At 31.6% G+C, this 19,372-nt stretch overlaps 2 protein-coding genes across 3 annotated transcripts in view; both read right to left on the bottom strand.

Moving 5' to 3' along the window:
• LOC139515660 (uncharacterized) overlaps positions 1 to 19,372 on the bottom strand; it is a 207,419-nt gene that overhangs the window by 37,699 nt on the left and 150,348 nt on the right. The window lies entirely within an intron of this gene.
• Positions 2,585 to 19,372, bottom strand: part of LOC139515650 (BTB/POZ domain-containing protein KCTD3-like) — a 28,334-nt gene continuing 11,546 nt past the window's right edge. Inside the window, exons 3-19 of one of the 2 annotated variants that reach the window (XR_011662821.1) lie at positions 18,852 to 18,897; positions 18,260 to 18,333; positions 17,720 to 17,778; positions 16,908 to 16,988; positions 15,956 to 16,052; positions 13,835 to 13,971; positions 13,403 to 13,490; positions 12,855 to 13,045; positions 11,725 to 11,840; positions 10,645 to 10,732; positions 10,260 to 10,376; positions 8,851 to 9,021; positions 7,737 to 7,892; positions 7,090 to 7,186; positions 6,175 to 6,307; positions 4,257 to 5,083; positions 2,585 to 3,805 (exon numbers count right to left, since the gene is read on the bottom strand). Coding sequence is in view for 1 of the 2 variants with exons in the window: in XM_071305276.1 (XP_071161377.1) it covers positions 4,802 to 5,083; positions 6,175 to 6,307; positions 7,090 to 7,186; positions 7,737 to 7,892; positions 8,851 to 9,021; positions 10,260 to 10,376; positions 10,645 to 10,732; positions 11,725 to 11,840; positions 12,855 to 13,045; positions 13,403 to 13,490; positions 13,835 to 13,971; positions 15,956 to 16,052; positions 16,908 to 16,988; positions 17,720 to 17,778; positions 18,260 to 18,333; positions 18,852 to 18,897 (1,933 nt within the window). In the remaining variant the exon portion in view is untranslated. Of the gene's footprint in view, positions 5,084 to 6,174; positions 6,308 to 7,089; positions 7,187 to 7,736; positions 7,893 to 8,850; positions 9,022 to 10,259; positions 10,377 to 10,644; positions 10,733 to 11,724; positions 11,841 to 12,854; positions 13,046 to 13,402; positions 13,491 to 13,834; positions 13,972 to 15,955; positions 16,053 to 16,907; positions 16,989 to 17,719; positions 17,779 to 18,259; positions 18,334 to 18,851; positions 18,898 to 19,372 lie in introns of both variants that reach the window. The other variant, XM_071305276.1, reaches the window with a different exon arrangement.

Here is a 19,372-nt window from a genome sequence, read left to right as displayed (position 1 = left end):
GGTCCATCCCTTTTGTTTTACTTTCAATGTTGACATTCTTTTCCTTTTCGTCGAACCCGCGTTTTTTGTCGCAAAAGCGAGACATAGCGAACCAACCTAATAATTCCGTCGCCAACGGCGTCCACAAATATTCGCTCTGTGGTTATATTTTTGAAATTTTGATAAGTTTGTCAAATTATCCTGGATTTCTACCAAACTTGAACAGAAGCTTCAGTTGTTTATGATCAAAAGATAAATTTCAAGAAGTAAATTTTGTAAAAATAAAATCAAGTTTTTCCATACTTTCCTTATAAAGGGATTAGTTTTTATGCCAGTTAACCAACCTAATAATTCCGTCGCCAGCGGCGTCCACAAATATTCGCTCTGTGGTTAAATTTTTTAAATTTTAATAACTTTCTCAAAATATCCTGGATTTCTACCAAAATTGGACAGAAGCTTGTTTATGATCATAAGATAATATCTAGAAATAAAGTTTGTAAAAAAAACTATCTGTATCTATAATACTAAAATTACGAGGTCCAATTTGTCAGCCGTCATCACGTAAAAACGACGAATCACAGAATTCAACTTTATATATAACTAATATAGTACAAAGGTGTAGATTAAAAATTACACCACTCCAGGCCCTTTTGTTTTCCATGTAATTAATATTGCCAATAATTAAGAAGTTCCGGGACGAGTCCGCTACAGATACCAATAGTATATTCACCTGTTACCTATTACCTTATCTGTACGTTCAGCATCTGAAAGGCGCACCACCAAAAGTTGTATTCAGGATTAATATGCTATATACACGGGTCATAACCACAGGGTTGACAATACTAAATTGTCAAATTGTTACCTATTGTAGTATTTTAATCAGTAAGACTTTCTAAGATAACAATACAAATACTAAAAATCTGGACTAAAAATAAGGCGTATAGGTACAGTTTTCAATTTGTTAGTGGGCATGACGTAAAAGAGCGAAGCAAAGAATTCAACTTTATTTATAACTTATATAGGACAATGCTGTTGATTAAAAAATACTCCATTCCAGGACCTTTTGTTTTCCAAATAATTAATATTATTGTTTCAGTTCGACGGGTTCAAACAGAAAGACTTGAAAGCAGAGAAAAACTGTGTATCTTATAATCAGCATGACTTTATCAGATGACAATACTAATACTAAAATAAGGCTTGCGCATAGTTATATACTTGAATTCAGTCACGGACCCGTGATATCACGGGTGTGTTCTAGTATTACTTATTTAAACGGACTATTTTTTTCCAGTTAACATAACATACACTCTGCAGTTAAAGTTTAGATTTCATAAACCATCCTGAATTTTTAACAAATTTTGATAGAAGATTCTTACAGAACTAGTCAAAAGATAGTATCTAGAGGAAAATTATAAATTTTTTTTTTCCTATTTTTGTTTGGCCTGCGACTCACAGCAAAAATAGGCGAGACACTGGGTTCTGCAAAACCCTTAAAATTTTGATAGCTGAATACTCACTGATTTTCTAATTAGTATTACCATAACTTTTGATCAGTGGACCATATTACAACATTGTTTTAACAGTTAGTAAATAGGTGTAAAAATTCATTTTAAAATCAGTAATTACTGGTAATTACTGGGCAGTTTTAGGAATTACTTGTATTTACTAAGTGCATTGGGAATTACATGTAATTCCTAAATTTTAGTAATTACATGTAATTCCTAATTTCACCTATTTACTGTTACATATATACTGTGAAAGTACTTTTATTTGTGGGAACCAATTTTCGTGGTTTTTGTGGATGACTTTTTCCACAAATTTAAGTGTCCAACGAAATATAATGAGTGTTGTTCTAATCAATGATATTTAGAGAATACATTGAATCATCAAATTTACCAAGTGCACTATGAACTACAACAGCAGACAGAAGTATTCTCATTTAATCTTTAAAAACCTAAATTGTACAACTTGTAGACCTTTTAATTCTCATACAAAATATTGTTGCTCAATGAAATTCCGGTGATGATATGCTATGATAAAGTGTTCATTTTATATCCTCATAATTCTCTTACGGAAAATAATAAATTCATGGAAGACTTGCTTTTGATAAGAAAATAAAATTTACAATTCAAAGTCCATTAATAGCATTTGTTTATGTAACTGTTTTCTTCAATATTGACATGTTTATGACCTAATTAACACATTTGATGGTCTTTAATCTGCTGATCACAAGATTTCAGGTTAATTACTGTCATCACTTCGATAAACACAGGTGCAATAATTTGAATGTTTACTTTGCAATTTCCTTCAATCAAGACAATTTGTGATCTTCGTTTCTAATGGTTTCAATTCTTTACTCTTATTTTTTTTTTTAGAAAACTAAAATCCACGAATTTAAGAACCCACAAACATGTACATTATGCTCAAACCAAGAAAATTGATATCCACGAATTAAAGTACTTTCACAGTATATTGTTTTATCATGACAAGTTACAGATCAAGTTCGATTTTTTTCAGGTCTGGTAATTTTGTGCAGAGTTAAACAAATACACTTGGTTGTATAACCTGTACACGAAGATTTCTTTGTAAAAAGACACTAAACAAATTTATAAATCAAATTTTTATTGCACTATCTCTCAATTTAATAAATTAATATGCATGGAAGAAAATATTCAAATATTAATATAATATTTCAATCAAGCAGAATTTGGTTACACATTTCTATTAAGGACTAAGGAACATAACTCTTTCAATCACTGATACAGTTGGCACAGCCCTACTAATGTCTATAGTCTTAAGCTTCTCTGTAACATAGATTACATGTATTTTTATTCTAATTCACCTGAATGCTTTAAACACAATGATGAAACTGCAAACAAGTGTATTACTGATAAAAGAGTTATCTCCCTTAGGTGTCTTGGACCTCCACCCTGTAATCTTCAAACAATATTTTGTAATCATTTTAAAATTTAAATTTTAAGACATACATACAAAATTCCATGGAAATGTAACGTAGGTTTTGAAATTGATGGTCCTAAACTTATTAATAGTACCCCAGGAACTTGTCAGATAAAAAAAAATGTTGCACTCATTAACAAATACATTTATCACAGATCAATTTTCAATAAACAATAACATAATTCAATTATAAAGCTTTAAAAATAAATCAATATTTACATCAATTCTCTGAGGGCCGTTCCATGTAAATTGATATGAAAATTGACTTAAAAATCCTAACACAACCAAAATAATTTGTTCTTGTATTATAATATTACAAAAATTTGGCATCATCCAATGGACATTCAATCATAAATAACCAACAAAAAATGGTCAAAATTTCTTCCCTACCCTCCACATTCAATTAAATGGAATAGTGGATCAACAGCCATTAACAAAACATTGGGAGGTAAAAACCAAACACTTCTTACATTTTTTTACATTCAACTGACTGAGCTGACTGAGATGTCAATCTTTATTGATGTAACAGTAAAAATTCACAGCATGAATATGGAGATGGGTTGCTCGGACTTTCTTTACAAAATTTTTATTCTCAGGAGTTGAGAATATAAATAAACATTCCAGCACTTATGGATATTTCAAATAATCTACTTCAATAACCAGAAATTACCCGGCAAAGTCTAAGCGTTAAACTATTTATATGCCTAACCCCCTTAATCAGTTGATCAGTAATGATGATGATTTCAAATATTAACAAGTTTATTAAATCTTTGACTAAAAAAAACTACTTTTCAATAAAATTGTTTATACGAAGTATATAACTAAGCAATAAGCAAGAAAGCAAACTATGAGGGTCACAACAAGACAACTATCTCACTTACATATTCCCTTTCTGATTTTCTATCAACCTTTCATTACTCTATCTGACATCTTCATGTTTGGAGACTTCATACAAATGCCCTTATAATTAGGATATACTGTCCATTTAATTTTAAGTACCGGTAATCTTTTTTAGGAGGGTCAAAAATTGTGACTGATAAGTTTCACAAAAGTAATAAGTTACACATGAAATTTTGATAGCATTATTTGTGTGCAGCATCTGCTGAAAATGTAGTAATTAAATATTTTTCAGCAATCAAAATTATAAATCCATGCAGAAAATACTAAATTTACGACATATTAAATACATCCAAATAGAAATAATCTGTCAAATTGTATAAAATTAGAAATCATTCAAAAATATCACATCCTTCCTTTAAAGTCAGTGTTCAACTTATAATGCCATCAAGGATTTATCCATTGAGTGAAGTTTGAAGGACATTATGAGAATCCTCCATAAAATTGAGAATGGAAATGGGGAATGTGTCAAAGAGAAAACAACCCGACCAAAACATACCAAAACAAGAATGTGTCCCCAGTACACTGATGCCCCACTCGCTCTATCATTTTCTATGTTCAGTGGACCGTTAAATTGGGGAATTCTAATTTGGCATTAAAATTAGAAAGATCATATCATACTGATTATGTGTACTGAGTTTAAAGTTGATTGGACTTCAACTTCATCAAAACTACCTTGACCAAAAATTTAAACCTGAAGCGGGACAGACAGATGAACAGGCAGACAAACGAACAAATGAACGGACGCACAGACCAGATAACATAATGCCCCTCTACTATCGTAGGTGGGGCATAAAAATGGTTAAAGCTGATTGTATCTAAAGCTATAAGAAAAGAAAAACTTCTGGTTAAAACTTGAAAGTCACTAGGCGCAAAAACATTGCATTCAAAAGTTAAAAGTCTATCACATTTTGTATCATTGTAACAATTGTATTATCTTATCCTCAGTCACATGACTGTCACATGTTTATATCTTAGTAACAATGGTATCTGGGTAATAATTCCCATCCTCCTCTCCTGCATCACTGTCCATGGCTATAGAATTTGGCCTTGAACTTTGGTAACTGACTGTTGGTCCCATGGGAACCTGTAGCACTGAGGGGGCTGGGCTGATACTAGGTGTAGTATTTCTGGATGTTAGATCACATTGGTCCAGAAGTTTCATAAGTTCCTCTGGTGTAGGCCCTCCTTTCCTTGGTTCACCATCAGATTTATTCATCATCTCCAAAGCTGTTGTCAGATCCCACATCTACAAAAGTATCAACAAAGAAGAATAGCATCATTTACAAAGAGATTTAAAAGTTTATATTTTATTCAGAAATTAGCTTTTAGATAGCAATATTACTCTGTTAATTGTACAATACTGGGTATGGCTTGAACCACATCTATCAAGGGTTATTCTTGTAAAGTTTGATTTTTATACTGCATTATGCTTTTTGCACATTCATTCGAATGACATTTACCTGATATTGATTTCTTATATACTATCACCTTGTGTATGACTTGGACAATGTACTTCCCTAGAACTTTTATTTATGATGTCAATACAGAATACAGGTTTGCTTCAAATTCAAAATTGTGTCTCTGAAGCATAACTGATCATTCCCTTCCATAGAAGACAAGAAAAGTTTAACTTAAAATTTGTCCTGGTACAATGAATGTTGTAAAATATTCAAACTATCAGCAAACAAGAATTGGCTGCATGGCAAATGTAAAGATAGCTTACATGCTACAACTCGACATTATGAAGCACTAGACCAAGTATACAATTATTCCCTACCATAGAAGCCAAGAAACAGTTTATGGAAGTTTTCTACCCAGATTCTTGTGGACAGACAAACAGATGGATTGTCTACTCAGGTGGATAGGTTAATAGACGTGTTTTTGCCCTTGATGACACAAGTAAAAGGACATATTTTTCTGATTGTTACAAATTGTTTATTTGTAGAAAGGCAACACATATATCCTTGTTATAAATACATAACATTTGTGTTGTTCAAAAATTACTTTTCTGTGAAACATTTCGAGCTATAAAGGAACCAAAAAAAGAAAATAAAATTCATTAAAGGTCAGCTTTGCTTGGAGGATAGAACATTAGTCTTACTGTGGATTCATTATTATTCGTTGGATACCAATTTTCGTGTGTTTCATGGGAACAGGCAGACCATGAATTCAAATGTTCAATGAATAACATATTTCCAATAGGTTTTGTATGCAGGGATTGGCAAAACAACGAAATCAAATATCCACAAATATGTAAGTTTTCAGCAATTCACGAAAATTGATACCCATCAAAATAAATTAATCTACAGTAATAAATTCTTAATATTTTGTATTTACCTGTATTGTACCATTTGTATGACCAGTAAATATATATCTTCTTGGTCTGGAACCCATTCTATTAGATCCCTCACACTCATGTACACAAAATGCTGCTATACTGCTATTATCCACAGAAGATATCACACACACTCTGAAAAAATTATGTAAAATTGAGAATGGAAATGGGGAATGTGCCAAAGAGACAACAACCCTACCAAAAAACAGACAACAGCAGAAGGTCACCAACAGGTCTTCAATGCAGCGAGAAATTTCTGCACCCGGAGGCGTCCTTCAGCTGGCCCCTAAACGTAAATATAGATTGAAATGTTTTCATGACAATGAAAGATGCTATTAAAAAATACTGTATATCTTTAGAGGGTCTTACAAATTAATACAAAACAGAATATCTGTATTTAGGTCATCTCAGTATCTCAGATCCTGATAAGGAGGTCCCCAATACTTTGACTAGAATATATTTGGCTTGTTCAATTCTCATAAAATTTTGAAAAAATATTAACTTTGAGCTGTTGACAAAAATGTAAATATTTCAAGAAATTTGAACCACACAATTTACAGTAATAATTTTATTGGAGATATAGCAGTTTAACAAATACTGATTGTGTCATTGAAAAGCTTGATTTCTCTTTACTCCTAGTAATTGATTAAAACATTCAGCTGAATTAACCTTTTCTATCACAATATTAATCTAATATTAAGATTATCATTTTTTTTACTTTTATTATTAAATGTTTCTATGGCACTTAACATTTGATCATCAGAAGATAATCTAAATAAATTTTATCTGTTTGTATACCAACATATCATAGACCATTAGAAAGTAGCCTTACAATAATTTATCTGTTTTCATGACAACAAAACATGGGCCATTGGAAAATAGAAATACATATTTAATCAGTTTTTATGACCACATACCTCTGACCATTAGAAGATAGCCTTATAAACAATTTATCTGTTTCTGGAACAGTTTTCTGTATAAACACTTGTTGATCATCTTGTTCCCCGTAAGGTCCTAAAAGAGAAATTTTTTAGTCAGCAAAATTACATTTCTTGTGCATAAGAGCATGCATTATGTTTAAAGAAGACCTCACTATCACTTTTGACAAATGTACATTTTCATTCAATTACGCCTTGCACATTATATTTTTGGTCCTTAGATACAATCCAATCAACAAGAAACTGGTTGCTAATTTTCATTTTTGTCACACAAACATTTTTTTATGTATGAGAGCAACATTTCAAATTAAAAGCCTTCAAAATGACTCAAGTGGGATTACTCTAAATCAGTTCTGAATTCTTGTTATTATTAACTATTATTACTTGCACATTTTCAACTGTCAATATATTAACAAAACGATTTTAAGTAAATGAATCCTTAAACCTGATTAGGATAGCCTGAGCAAACTCTCATATACACCAAAAGAAAATACATCTGGTACATCATTATTTTTTGTGGGTTGTAACTTGTTTGTTGTTTTTGGGTAGCTGTCTCATTGACATGAAATACATCTATCCTTTATAAAAATAAAATGTGAAAAAATAAATGGATATATTTTTGTTACCAAAGTCATTTCCTGTAGAAGAGCTAGCTTGTTCCTCTACTTCGTCCAATGATACGATCTTAAAGGATGCTAATGGTGTAGACCCAGGCTGTGTAGATATCATTCCTCTAAATCTGGTTACACTCCAAGTTCTCACGTGATTGTATTCACTACATACTGAAATATACAACATAATTATTACAATAGAGTCACAAAACGCATTCCTCTAAATCTGGTTACACTCCAAGTTCTCACGTGATTGTATTCACTACATACTGAAATATACAACCCAGTTATGACAATAGAGTCACAAATTGCAAGTCAAGAGCCTCATCAGAATTAGGCGTATGTTGTACTAAAATATAAAATACAATTATGACATTAGTGGTTTTCTTATGTCATATCTTACAATGATTTTTGCAATTTAAATTTGATGTTTGATTGTTTTTAAAAAAAAAAGAGCTTTGACAAGTTTAGTCTCTGTGAACGAAGACTATATGTTGAACTCTAGATTTCTTTCCTAGGCGGATCCAGGGGGGCCTGGGGGGCTGGCCTTCGTGGGAAAAATTTGGTTGATTATATAAGGAATCACTGAAGCATGACTAGAGAGCCCCCTTAGGTCAGTCAGTGGCCCCCCCTTTTATGAATAGTTCTGGATTCACTACTGTCTTTTGAATGTGAACTCACTGACACATACTCCACATTGTTCAGAGCATTTGTTTAATTTGAAATGTAATTTGTTATCTTGAAATAAAATATTGTAATGAAACATGCATCAAAAAAGGCAAAGAATGTTTCACATGTTGTTTTGTTTGCCCAAAGGATAGAAAATGACCCCTTCTGTTTTATATTGATGACATGAAATTCTGTATTTTGTATAAAAATCTTTTCTGCACCATTTGATACAATATCATGAATTGAAATAAGATACTTGATTTTGTAGTACCGGTATAGAGAATTCTACATTCAAGTCTATGGGAATTCTTAACATTGTTAAAGACTTCAATTTGTAGTTCACTGAAACCAAAGGAATCCACTTTTAAAAATATGTTCCCCACAAATAATAATAAACCCACAATACTCTATCTTTCTTCTTCTTAAACTGCATTAAACACTTTCTAAATTACAACTGTACCTGATACAAGGTGTTTTTCTGACAACATGACTTTAGTGACTGGACTTCTATGTACTGTAAATGTCTGGAACAACTGAGGTCCATGACCCACAGTCTCTGGATGTTGGACTATAACTCTAACAGTCCCTGAACTGGTACCATATGCTATCTCTATCCAGTTACCACTCAAACCTAAAATACAAAATGTTAAGATCTTAAGGTCATTAGTTGACGTTTTTAAGAGAAATCAGTCTTCAAACAGTAATGCTCTAGAAGCTAGGACAGAACTGGTTATTCATCCTCCTTACAAATCTTGGTGTCGAGGTAAAATTTCAATCAAAAGCACTGAATTACTCACCCTACATAACGAATCTAGATTTTAGAATTGTAAATCAAATCAAAGAGCTTACAGAACCGTAAAATCACCATCAACTTTGATTAATTGTTATATAAAGTAAATCAAATAAAATAACATAGATTACTCATCATACTGTACTGATTAATTTAAACAGTAGGTTCATCTATATACATTTGTACCACAAAGTTTATTTTTTTTACTGCATATAACATATCTTTTCTTATACTTTTGTTGCCTAACTACAGCTTTAGTCTAAGCAAACCAAAAGTGCAGACACTGTCTTAACATTTGATTAATATATATACCACAATAAAAGTAATGGCAGAACTTATCCTTTGTCAAAATCACATGTTTAGAGAGTCTGAAAAACTGAACTGATTAATATTTGCACATTAATCAGCAGACTGATATTACTAGTCCCTCAACACACTAACAAGATATACATACTCTGGGATATTACTAGTCCCTCAACACACTAACAAGATATACATACTCTGGGATATTACTAGTCCCTCAACACACTAACAAGATATACATACTCTGGGATATTACTAGTCCCTCAACACACTAACAAGATATACATACTCTGGGATATTACTAGTCCCTCAACACACTAACAAGATATACATACTCTGGGATATTACTAGTCCCTCAACACACTAACAAGATATACATACTCTGGGATATTACTAGTCCCTCAACACACTAACAAGATATACATACTCTGGGATATTACTAGTCCCTCAACACACTAACAAGATATACATACTCTGGGATATTACTAGTCCCTCAACACACTAACAAGATATACATACTCTGGGATATTACTAGTCCCTCAACACACTAACAAGATATACATACTCTGGGATATTACTAGTCCCTCAACACACTAACAAGATATACATACGTGTAGACACTACTACTTGTACATCAATGAAAGCACTGGTAGTACTGATGGCTCATCAAACTTATAAGTTTTTGGTCTGAGATAAACCAAAAATTCAGTCATTATCTTTTTTATAATTTTTGTAGAACATCCTTAGTACTGAGAATACTATCGATTTTCACTTACTTGTTTTCGGTGTTAGGTAAACACTGAGAGCTGTAACCATGTCTTCTGAAGGATCCTTGTATAGCTCTGTTACTAGTAAATCATTATCTTTCATTCTCAAGGGAAATTTCTGCATATCTGTGGGAAATAAAAACTTTTTTTTTATAAAATTAAAATAATGTTTTAATGGACTAAAAGCACATTTTCCATAAGAAAGAATTATTCTTGCAGTACAGAAAAAAAGGAAAAAATTCAGATATTCAAAATTAAGTACAGGTTCTAAATGAATCAAATCCTGGAAGGTCAGTACTTGTTGGTACCCGATGGAATATTGCAAGCTCGTTTATTATCAGTAGAGTGAAATTTAACTAGCAGATAAATTTGTGTGGCTAATTCTAAGACTTACCAATATAATAGATAGATCCATTCTGACAACCTAACAGAAGGAATGAGCCTGCTGTATCATAACTGGTAATGGGTATCACATCTTGTATCTAGAAAATATACAGAAAATTAATAAGCAAGGATGGTAATTTTGGGAATTCGAACCAGCTGAGTTTTTATTTATTATTCTACTTTTGGTTAAATGTTTTCATATAATTCGTACAGCAATGTTTTCAATTTTTCATTCAATTGTACAAAAGTTGTGAATAACCTTTTATATCAACACTATTGCTAATAAACAGTATGATATTAACCTTGTACAGATTTACAATAACTTCACCTCATTTGAATTATCACATGCTTAGTGTTTAAAAGTGCAGCTGCAACTAGTGTACGCATATAGTTGACGATAACATGTAAACGTGATATAAAAGTGTATGTACTTGACCAACTTCCTGAGCCCGATTTTTGACATGCTAATACACAAGGTAACAGGCATAATTAAGGTGTCAACCCACTATACATTATTCAAACACAGACTACTGTAATTTCAAAAATTATTGCAATGTTTTTATTATTGTGAAAAATGCAACAGGTTTATAATCTCAATAATTTGAAATTTTTTATATGAACTAAACATAATTTTTCTCAATATCTCCAAAATTAAAATTGCATTTTAGTCTTAAATGACAAAATAACAAATAAATGCATTCAATGATTTCTGAATTTACAGTAAATCAAATGTCAGAATGATATTAGAGCTGACCTTTTTAAGGAGATAACTTTATTAATCAGTAATGTGTTTGTAATACATGTATTCTGTTTGGTCAACAATTTTCAAGCATTCATGAGAAACAAACGATGAAATAGTCTGTGTTGCTTTTTAAAAATCTTAGAATAATAAATGTTGACACAAATGTACAAGTAATTGTAATGAGTTATGTCCCTTGCTGTCAGTCTCCTCTATAATACTAATCTGCCAATGCTGAGTCATGGAATGCCACACCCCTATTTTACCAAACTGACTCAATGACACGAGCTGACTACCAATAAAGAACAAAGAGTTATGTCCCTTGCTGTCAGACAACTCTATATTACTAACCTGCCAATGCTGAGTCATGGAATGCCACACCCCTATTTTACCAAACTGACTCAATGCCACGAGCTGACTTCCAATAAAGAACAAAGAGTCTACCGATACACTCAAATCAAACATTCCTACAAAAAAAATGTATAAATATCATTATTGTAAACAAGATTATTTTCTCGAGCAATTTATTTGCTTTTTTCTTCAATTTTGCATAGATATTTATATGTGATAATTCTTATTTTTAAGTACAGTGAGAATATGATGACATCATAAGCTAACCTCACGGCCTAGAATTTTTTTTTAAGATTATCAATAGTCTCTCAACTCTAAGGAAGTTTCTTGGCTGCATCACATCTTAGGGTTTTCACCCTTGATGAGATTTTAGCAAAGGAACTCCATTTCCCTTTCTAACCATAAATATTCAGTAAACACTTAAGGAAAATAAGATTTCAAGTAACAGTATTTTAACTTAAAACTTTCAGCTGTTAGAAAGGTATCGGAAATAAAAAAAAATATCAAACATCCTTGTTGTCTGCTCTATGGTCGGGTTGTTGTCGCTTTGACACATTCGCCATTTCCTTTCTCAATTTTATTTTTGACAAGTATCCAAAGGAAACCAAAGGACTTGGATGTAAGTGACTAAAGGTCACTATTCGGCATTGAACAATGAACAAAGCCCATACTGTATGGTCAGCTTAAAAGAGTCCAGGATTGACTTCAGGATATACTTGGGTGATATTAAAATAATCTAGAGTTTATAATTTATACTATAAGTCAGAATAGCTAAAAATATTGAAAGGTTATGGAACTCTTTTCGAAATATTTAATTTAAAAAAAAATTGTAGGAAAAAAATGAATCAGACTTTATTAGCTATTGAAGTCTTCTTAGAAATATAAAATGGGTGTTATAGGGCAAAATATTTTACTCTGTATAGTAGGGGAAAACTAAGGAGTCCTAACATTTGACAAAAATTCCTAGTCCTCAACTAATATAAAAAAGATGTGGTATGATTGCAAATTAGACAACTCTCCACAAGAGACCGAATGACACAGAAATTAACAACTGTATGTCACCGTACGGCCTTCAACAATCTTAATGTAAAACAATTCAAATAAAAGACCTGTTCTATCATCTATGTTACCTATTTCTCTGCTACTGCCGTCATCCATGATTAACCACAGTTGAACAAAACTTCCCATGGAAGCTGCCACCATTTTGTTTGTATTCTCTTGATTCTGTGCCACAACCTTAGCATTTAATGCCACTCTATCCACAGCATTCTCCATGTAAGGACTACTCCATATATGATGCCACCCTGTTGAATCCTTCATTCTACAAAGAATTATATTTTTTCATTAATTTTTTTCATAAAAATCATTTTGCAAGGTGATGCATGTACAATTGTACTATAATATATAAATTAACGTTACATTGATTTTTCATGCCAAAATGTTTTGATGTGGTAACAATTTTGGGAAACAGAGACATGGAGACACGTTTGAGAGAAATTCCGGAATTATTGAATGATTCCCAAAAATTTAACGCTTAAATTAAACTCAAAGGAAGTTCTATTTCTGACAAAACATTTGTTTTTTTCATTTTATTCATCTCCGTCTTAAATATCATCTTTCTAAATACATGTTATACAATTTTATCACCCTAAAGTATTAAACAGATTTGTTGATTTACCTGAAACAACAAACAAAATGTGGATATGAAATACAAATCCAATTATGATGGCCTTGGACCATGGTTACTTTCAGTGGATTCAGATATCCTGAAAAATAAAGTGAATTTGTTTATTGATAGAAAATATCATCCAGTTATAACATCTGAATATAAATAGATATAAGAAGATGTGGTATGATTGCAAAGTATAAACTTTGGTTTTAGATGTCAAAGTTCAAAATATTGTTTTGTTTTTTCAGGTGTAAATTTATTATATATACTTTGTCTCAAATTTAGCCTAACAATGTCAAATCTTTGTTCTTTTTACAGAGTTTTAATACAAGTTATCATTTATCGCAAAATTGTTACATGTTCAGATGTATATTTATATAATAACGGATATGCATTATGAATTTCAGTATTGTGCATAGTAATAATGTATAATTATCTTACCTAAAACATCAGACCTGTGTTTGTCTACTTGCACATTACGAAATGACGTTCTTGATTCTACACATCCAAAACATGAAGTAACTCTGGTAGCAGCATCTTGTCTGGGGGGAGCTTGGTTTATATGCATGGATTGGCTCCTACAATAATTAAATGTTTACTGTTTATTGTTCAATTGATAATGACTGATTGATTGTTTTTTCTTTCTAAATGCCATCTTAGCACGTGGCACACTCCAAAAATTAACATGCATCAGCATCATTTGGTCTCTGGTGGATGTTTGTCTCATCGGTGATCATTTCCCCATCTTTCTATTTTTATTTCAACACCTGACAGTTATATGAAATAGTTGAAGCCTTTAGAACTACCTACTTCATTTCAAACTGGCTGCAAGGTTAAACACATTTCCTTTAAGGTGGTAAGGGTGTCTTTCCCCATCTTGGATTGTAAAAAACAGATAACCTAAGGTCCAGATTTTCTAACAAATTAGTAAGGTCCAGATTTTCTAACAAATTAGCAAAATTTGATGCAGGAATGCAGATATATAATGTAAATAGTTATCAAAGGTACCAGGATTATAATTTAGTACGCCAGTTAAAAGAACAAGTTTATAAGAATATAACTTATAAATATTAATATTTTTACAAGTGTAGATTGTTTTTGGTTGTTTTAGTTTAGTTTCTAATCACAGTATGGTGTTTTTTCCTGTATAATCCATACAAAATGTGTCATTTTGTCACAACCTGTAGTTTGAGAAAATGCACGGTGACCTATCATTTTTATTTTATTTTTGAACATATATCAAAAGATACTACGTTTTAGCAAAGTATAAACAAATTCTCTCATTTTTTATTCTAGACTCCTATACCACCTTAAATATCAATTAAACAATCAATCCAAATCGACATGTCTGTGGTACTAATTTGTTAATGTAATTTTTTCAATTGAAAATTTGATAATCCTGGAGGAGACTGAAAATGTTTCTCTGATGTGAACAGGATGTTGCACGCTCCAATCAAACGTATCACATGGCATCAAAATTAACATCACAATTCCAACCTCATTTATGCTGAAGAGATCTTCCAGTAGTAACCCCATTAAACTTAGAAGACCCTGTGCTATATTCTATTGAGATCTGCAAACCTTTACAGATAGTATCGTCCTCTTAACACCAATTACTTTGTATAACCCAGTGTTGTATGGTGTACTGATTTGTTTATTATTTAGTGATTGACCTTTGACCCATCTTTCCTTGCATTAGCATGTGTTAATTGGTGGTGATATAAATTGTTGATTGACCTCTGACCTCGCTTACCTTGCACTTTGAGCCTGTGTTGTATGTTGGGGAGACCTAGTTATATTACTTGTGGATTGACCTCTGACCTCACTCACCTTGCATGAGCCCTTCTTGTATGTTGGGGAGATCTTGTTATATTACTTGTTGACTGACCTTTGACCTTACTTACCTTGAAAGAGCCTGTGCTGTATGTTGTGGAGATCTGGTAATATTACTTGTTGATTGACCTCTGACCTCACTCACCTTGCATGAGCCCTTCTTGTATGTTGGGGAGATCTTGTTATATTACTTGTTGACTGACCTTTGACCTTACTTACCTTGAAAGAGCCTGTGTTGTATGTTGTGGAGATCTGGTTATATTACTTGTTGATTGACCTCTGACCTCACTTACCTTACATGAGCCTGTGTTGTATGTTGTGGAGATCTGGTTATATTACTTGTTGATTGACCTCTGATCTCACTTACCTTACATGAGCCTGTGTTGTGTGTTGTGGAGATCTGGTTATATTACTTGTTGATTGACCTCTGACCTCACTTACCTTGCATGAGCCTGTGTTGTGTGTTGTGGAGATCTGGTTATATTACTTGTTGATTGACCTTTGACCTCCCTTACCTTGCATGAGCCTGTGTTGTATGTTGTGGAGACCTGGTTATATTACATGTTTGACCTTGACCTCACTAACCTTGCATGAGCCTGTGTTATATGTTGTGGAGATCTGGTTATATTACATGTTTGACCTTGACCTCCCTTACCCTACATGAGCCTATGTTGTATGTTAAGGAGATCTGGTTATATTACTTGTTGATTGACCTCAGACCTCCCTTACCTTGCATGAGCCTGTGTTGTATGTTGTGGAGATCTGGTTATATTACTTGTTGATTGACTAACTGGTTTCTTCTCTAAAATCTCTGGCACAGGTGGGCCTGTAATTACAAAAGGTAATTATCTACAAGGATGTATTGGTTTAAGTAGTACAAATGAACAACAAAAATCATATACACATTTTTTTTTAAAGTATATATATATAAGCATAAGTTATTACTTTAATCTGAAGTCATACCAAAAAAAATTACTTAACAAAACATTTTTGTTTAATCTTCATGAAAATGAATTGTATAAATGCTAGTACATCTGCATAGCAAATATTTTGGAACTACATGTACTAATAAAGTATTTGTCTTGTCTTGTCTTGTCTGTACCAGTAATGATTACTGTAAATTCAGAAATTATTGTGATGTTTTAATTATTGTGAAAAATGTGACAAGGTTATATTTGCAATAATTTAAACCCCATTTTGAAATATTTCATATGAACTAAACAGGATTTTTCTCAATATTGCAAAAATTAAAATCACATTTTAGTCAAAAATGACAAAATCGCAATAATAAATGCACACAATAATTTCTGAATTTGCAATACTCTTAAACTGACCTAATCACAAACTAATACATGCAAACTGTACTTAAATCAGGTCGTTAGTATTCTGTTTGAATTGTTTTCTGGCACCTTTTATAGCTACATTTGTGTAACTATGCAGTATGGCTTTGCTCATTATCAAAGGACATATGGTGACCTATAGTTATTACTGCTGTGTTTTGGGTTTGTGGTGGAAAGTTGTCTGGGCAATCACACCACATCTTTTCAGAGTTAATTGACCATGACTGAAAAGTGGGTGGGTGGGGGGTAGCGAAAAAATCTCTATCACCAACAATGAAATGTACCAATGCTTATTCAACTGCATATCATTGATATGATCCATGTAATAATAGTGTACTTACATGGAGGACCTAAGGATCCATGAAATAATACATCTCCACATGATGAATGCTCCAAATCTTCACAAAGAACTAATCTTCTGACTGTCAAATAAAATAATATATAAATATTCAAACTTTTAATGAAACAAATAGGTCTGTATGTAAAATTAAATTACAGCTTTTGAGCATTGAATACTTATGTTAGGTATAAATGTGTAACTACTTAAACAAACATTTTGTGACTTCCATTTGAAGATAAAAGCAAAATTTTGAGATTATCAAATTATCCATCAATATTTTTTTTCATTTTTGTAGCGTTTTTTCATGTGAGGGTACATGTAAGTTAGATGTGGAAATGGGAATTTAATGAGTTTCAAACTTATCCAACAGGAATGTATATTATACATTCTGTATGTGTCTGTCCTAAGTCAGGAACCTGTAATTAAGTGGTTGTCATTTGTTGTTGTGTTACATATTTGTTTTTTTCATTCATTATTTTGTACACAAGTAAGGCCGTCAGTTTTCTTTTTTGAATTGTCGTTTGTCATTTCTGTGTCTTTCATAGCTGACTATGCTGTATAGGTTTTGTTTTCAATATTATGCTTTTGTTATATGATTTAGCTTTGGATATTTTAAGCTCACCTTAAAGCGTATTTTTCTCTCCAAAATTATATCTTGTTATTTTGTCTATTGTCTAAGATTTAAAACTGCTGCCACTAGTTTAGGATTTCAAAATGACTTGTCACATGACTCAAGTGTAGGATTCAAAATACTCTGTCACATGATTCATGAGTAGGATTTCAAGTCTTCATTCATATAATATTCAAACTTACCTAACGGTGTTATTCCAAAATACTCCGCTTCATGCTTCAGTGCAGATAAACTTATACCACTGGAACAAAAATATATATAACAGTAAGCATATGAATTTACATGAGGTCTGTCTACATTCAAATAATTAATAGACTAATTATTATAATTGTATTATTTTTAAGTTATTCTTATTTACCTCCATGGAAATAATAAAAGGAGGCCAATTGTTGTGATTTATAATATATTTGAAACACCGATAGATTATGTGTTATGTCAGGTTGCTGTCTCATTGATGTAAACTGAACATCTCTTTTTTTCCCGTTAAAATAAGTTAAAAAAAAAAATAATAACATTAGGTCAGGCAAATTTTTTAAACAAACTATAAAGCATATAAAGTCCATTTATTTAATGCAAAATGTGCAAAGTCATATCACTATTTTTTTTAAGTCTTCATTGATTTCTAAGATAAAATAATATAAAAACCATGTCTATTTTATATTTCTACTGAAGTTTCTATGTTTTCAAACTGTGGAGCAAAGAAAGTGTTCACATGTACTTACCTTAAATCCACATCTTTACTCCGAAGAAAATTTAAAATGACAGAAAACAGCTTGGGATCTCTGTCAATAAATATCTACAAAATATCAAACATTTGTCAATCATTAATTTATATAATTAGAAGATAACATAATATTTACTGTATAGCCAATGCATCTTTTTCTTTATTTATATTTCAAAATATTGTGTATCTGATCTGCAATTTTTTTATGAACAAAATGAGGGTTTCCTGTGTTTCCTCTGTTGTCTGAAAATAATTGAAGTAGAAAAGTTTGTTATGGAATAAAATTGAGTCTTCAACGCAATGGGAAAATCCTGCACCTGGAAAACACAAAATTAATATAGTAGATGCACAGCTTCATGTTTATGTGAAGAATCTGTGCAAATTTGGTTGAATCTGTCATTTTAATGATTTTTTAACTGGTATATATGGGTTTTCACATTGTTGAAGGCTGTACAGATACATCCACTTCATTTGAACTTTGGTGGATTGTTGTCTCATTAGCAATCATACCACATCTTATTTTTATATAAGCAGAATTTAAGCCTATATCATGTTTATTGGTATCAATAGAATAATATGTTAATACTTACTGCACCAGTCTCATCTTTCAGTGATAGAATCCTTCCACTTAACAGACTGAAAAAGAAATAATACTGCCTGTCAAATAATCAAAATAATGTTATTTTCACTTCATTGCTACATGTACTTCACTGAAGATAATAATTCACATAGAAAAAATGGAGTTGGTTTCACAAAAAAAATTAAGACTAAGATAATTGTAAGTCATGAACAATTCAGTATAATTAATTTATTTAATTACAATCAAGTCATAAGTTTTTTTTAAATTAACACCAGTGCTCTATAAGATTACAAATAAAACTCACAAACTGTCATGACTGTATCAATATGTGCTTTAATAAAATAGTTTTCTTTTTCTATTTTGTGGAAACTCATACAATTAATCTACCTGCTCTTGATGTGAGAATTTATGATGTTCCGATTTCTTGTATCTTATTTTCTTGTGTGTTTAAGACATAGTTCATAGAACCAGGTTAAAATGACTAAACCCATGTAAGCTGTAGGGTATTTTGATTGTTCTGATCATAAGTTC

Source organism: Mytilus edulis, chromosome 3 (assembly GCF_963676685.1).
Source record: "Mytilus edulis chromosome 3, xbMytEdul2.2, whole genome shotgun sequence".
NCBI lineage: Eukaryota > Metazoa > Mollusca > Bivalvia > Mytilida > Mytilidae > Mytilus > Mytilus edulis.
This window is presented reverse-complemented; position numbering and strand designations above follow the sequence as displayed.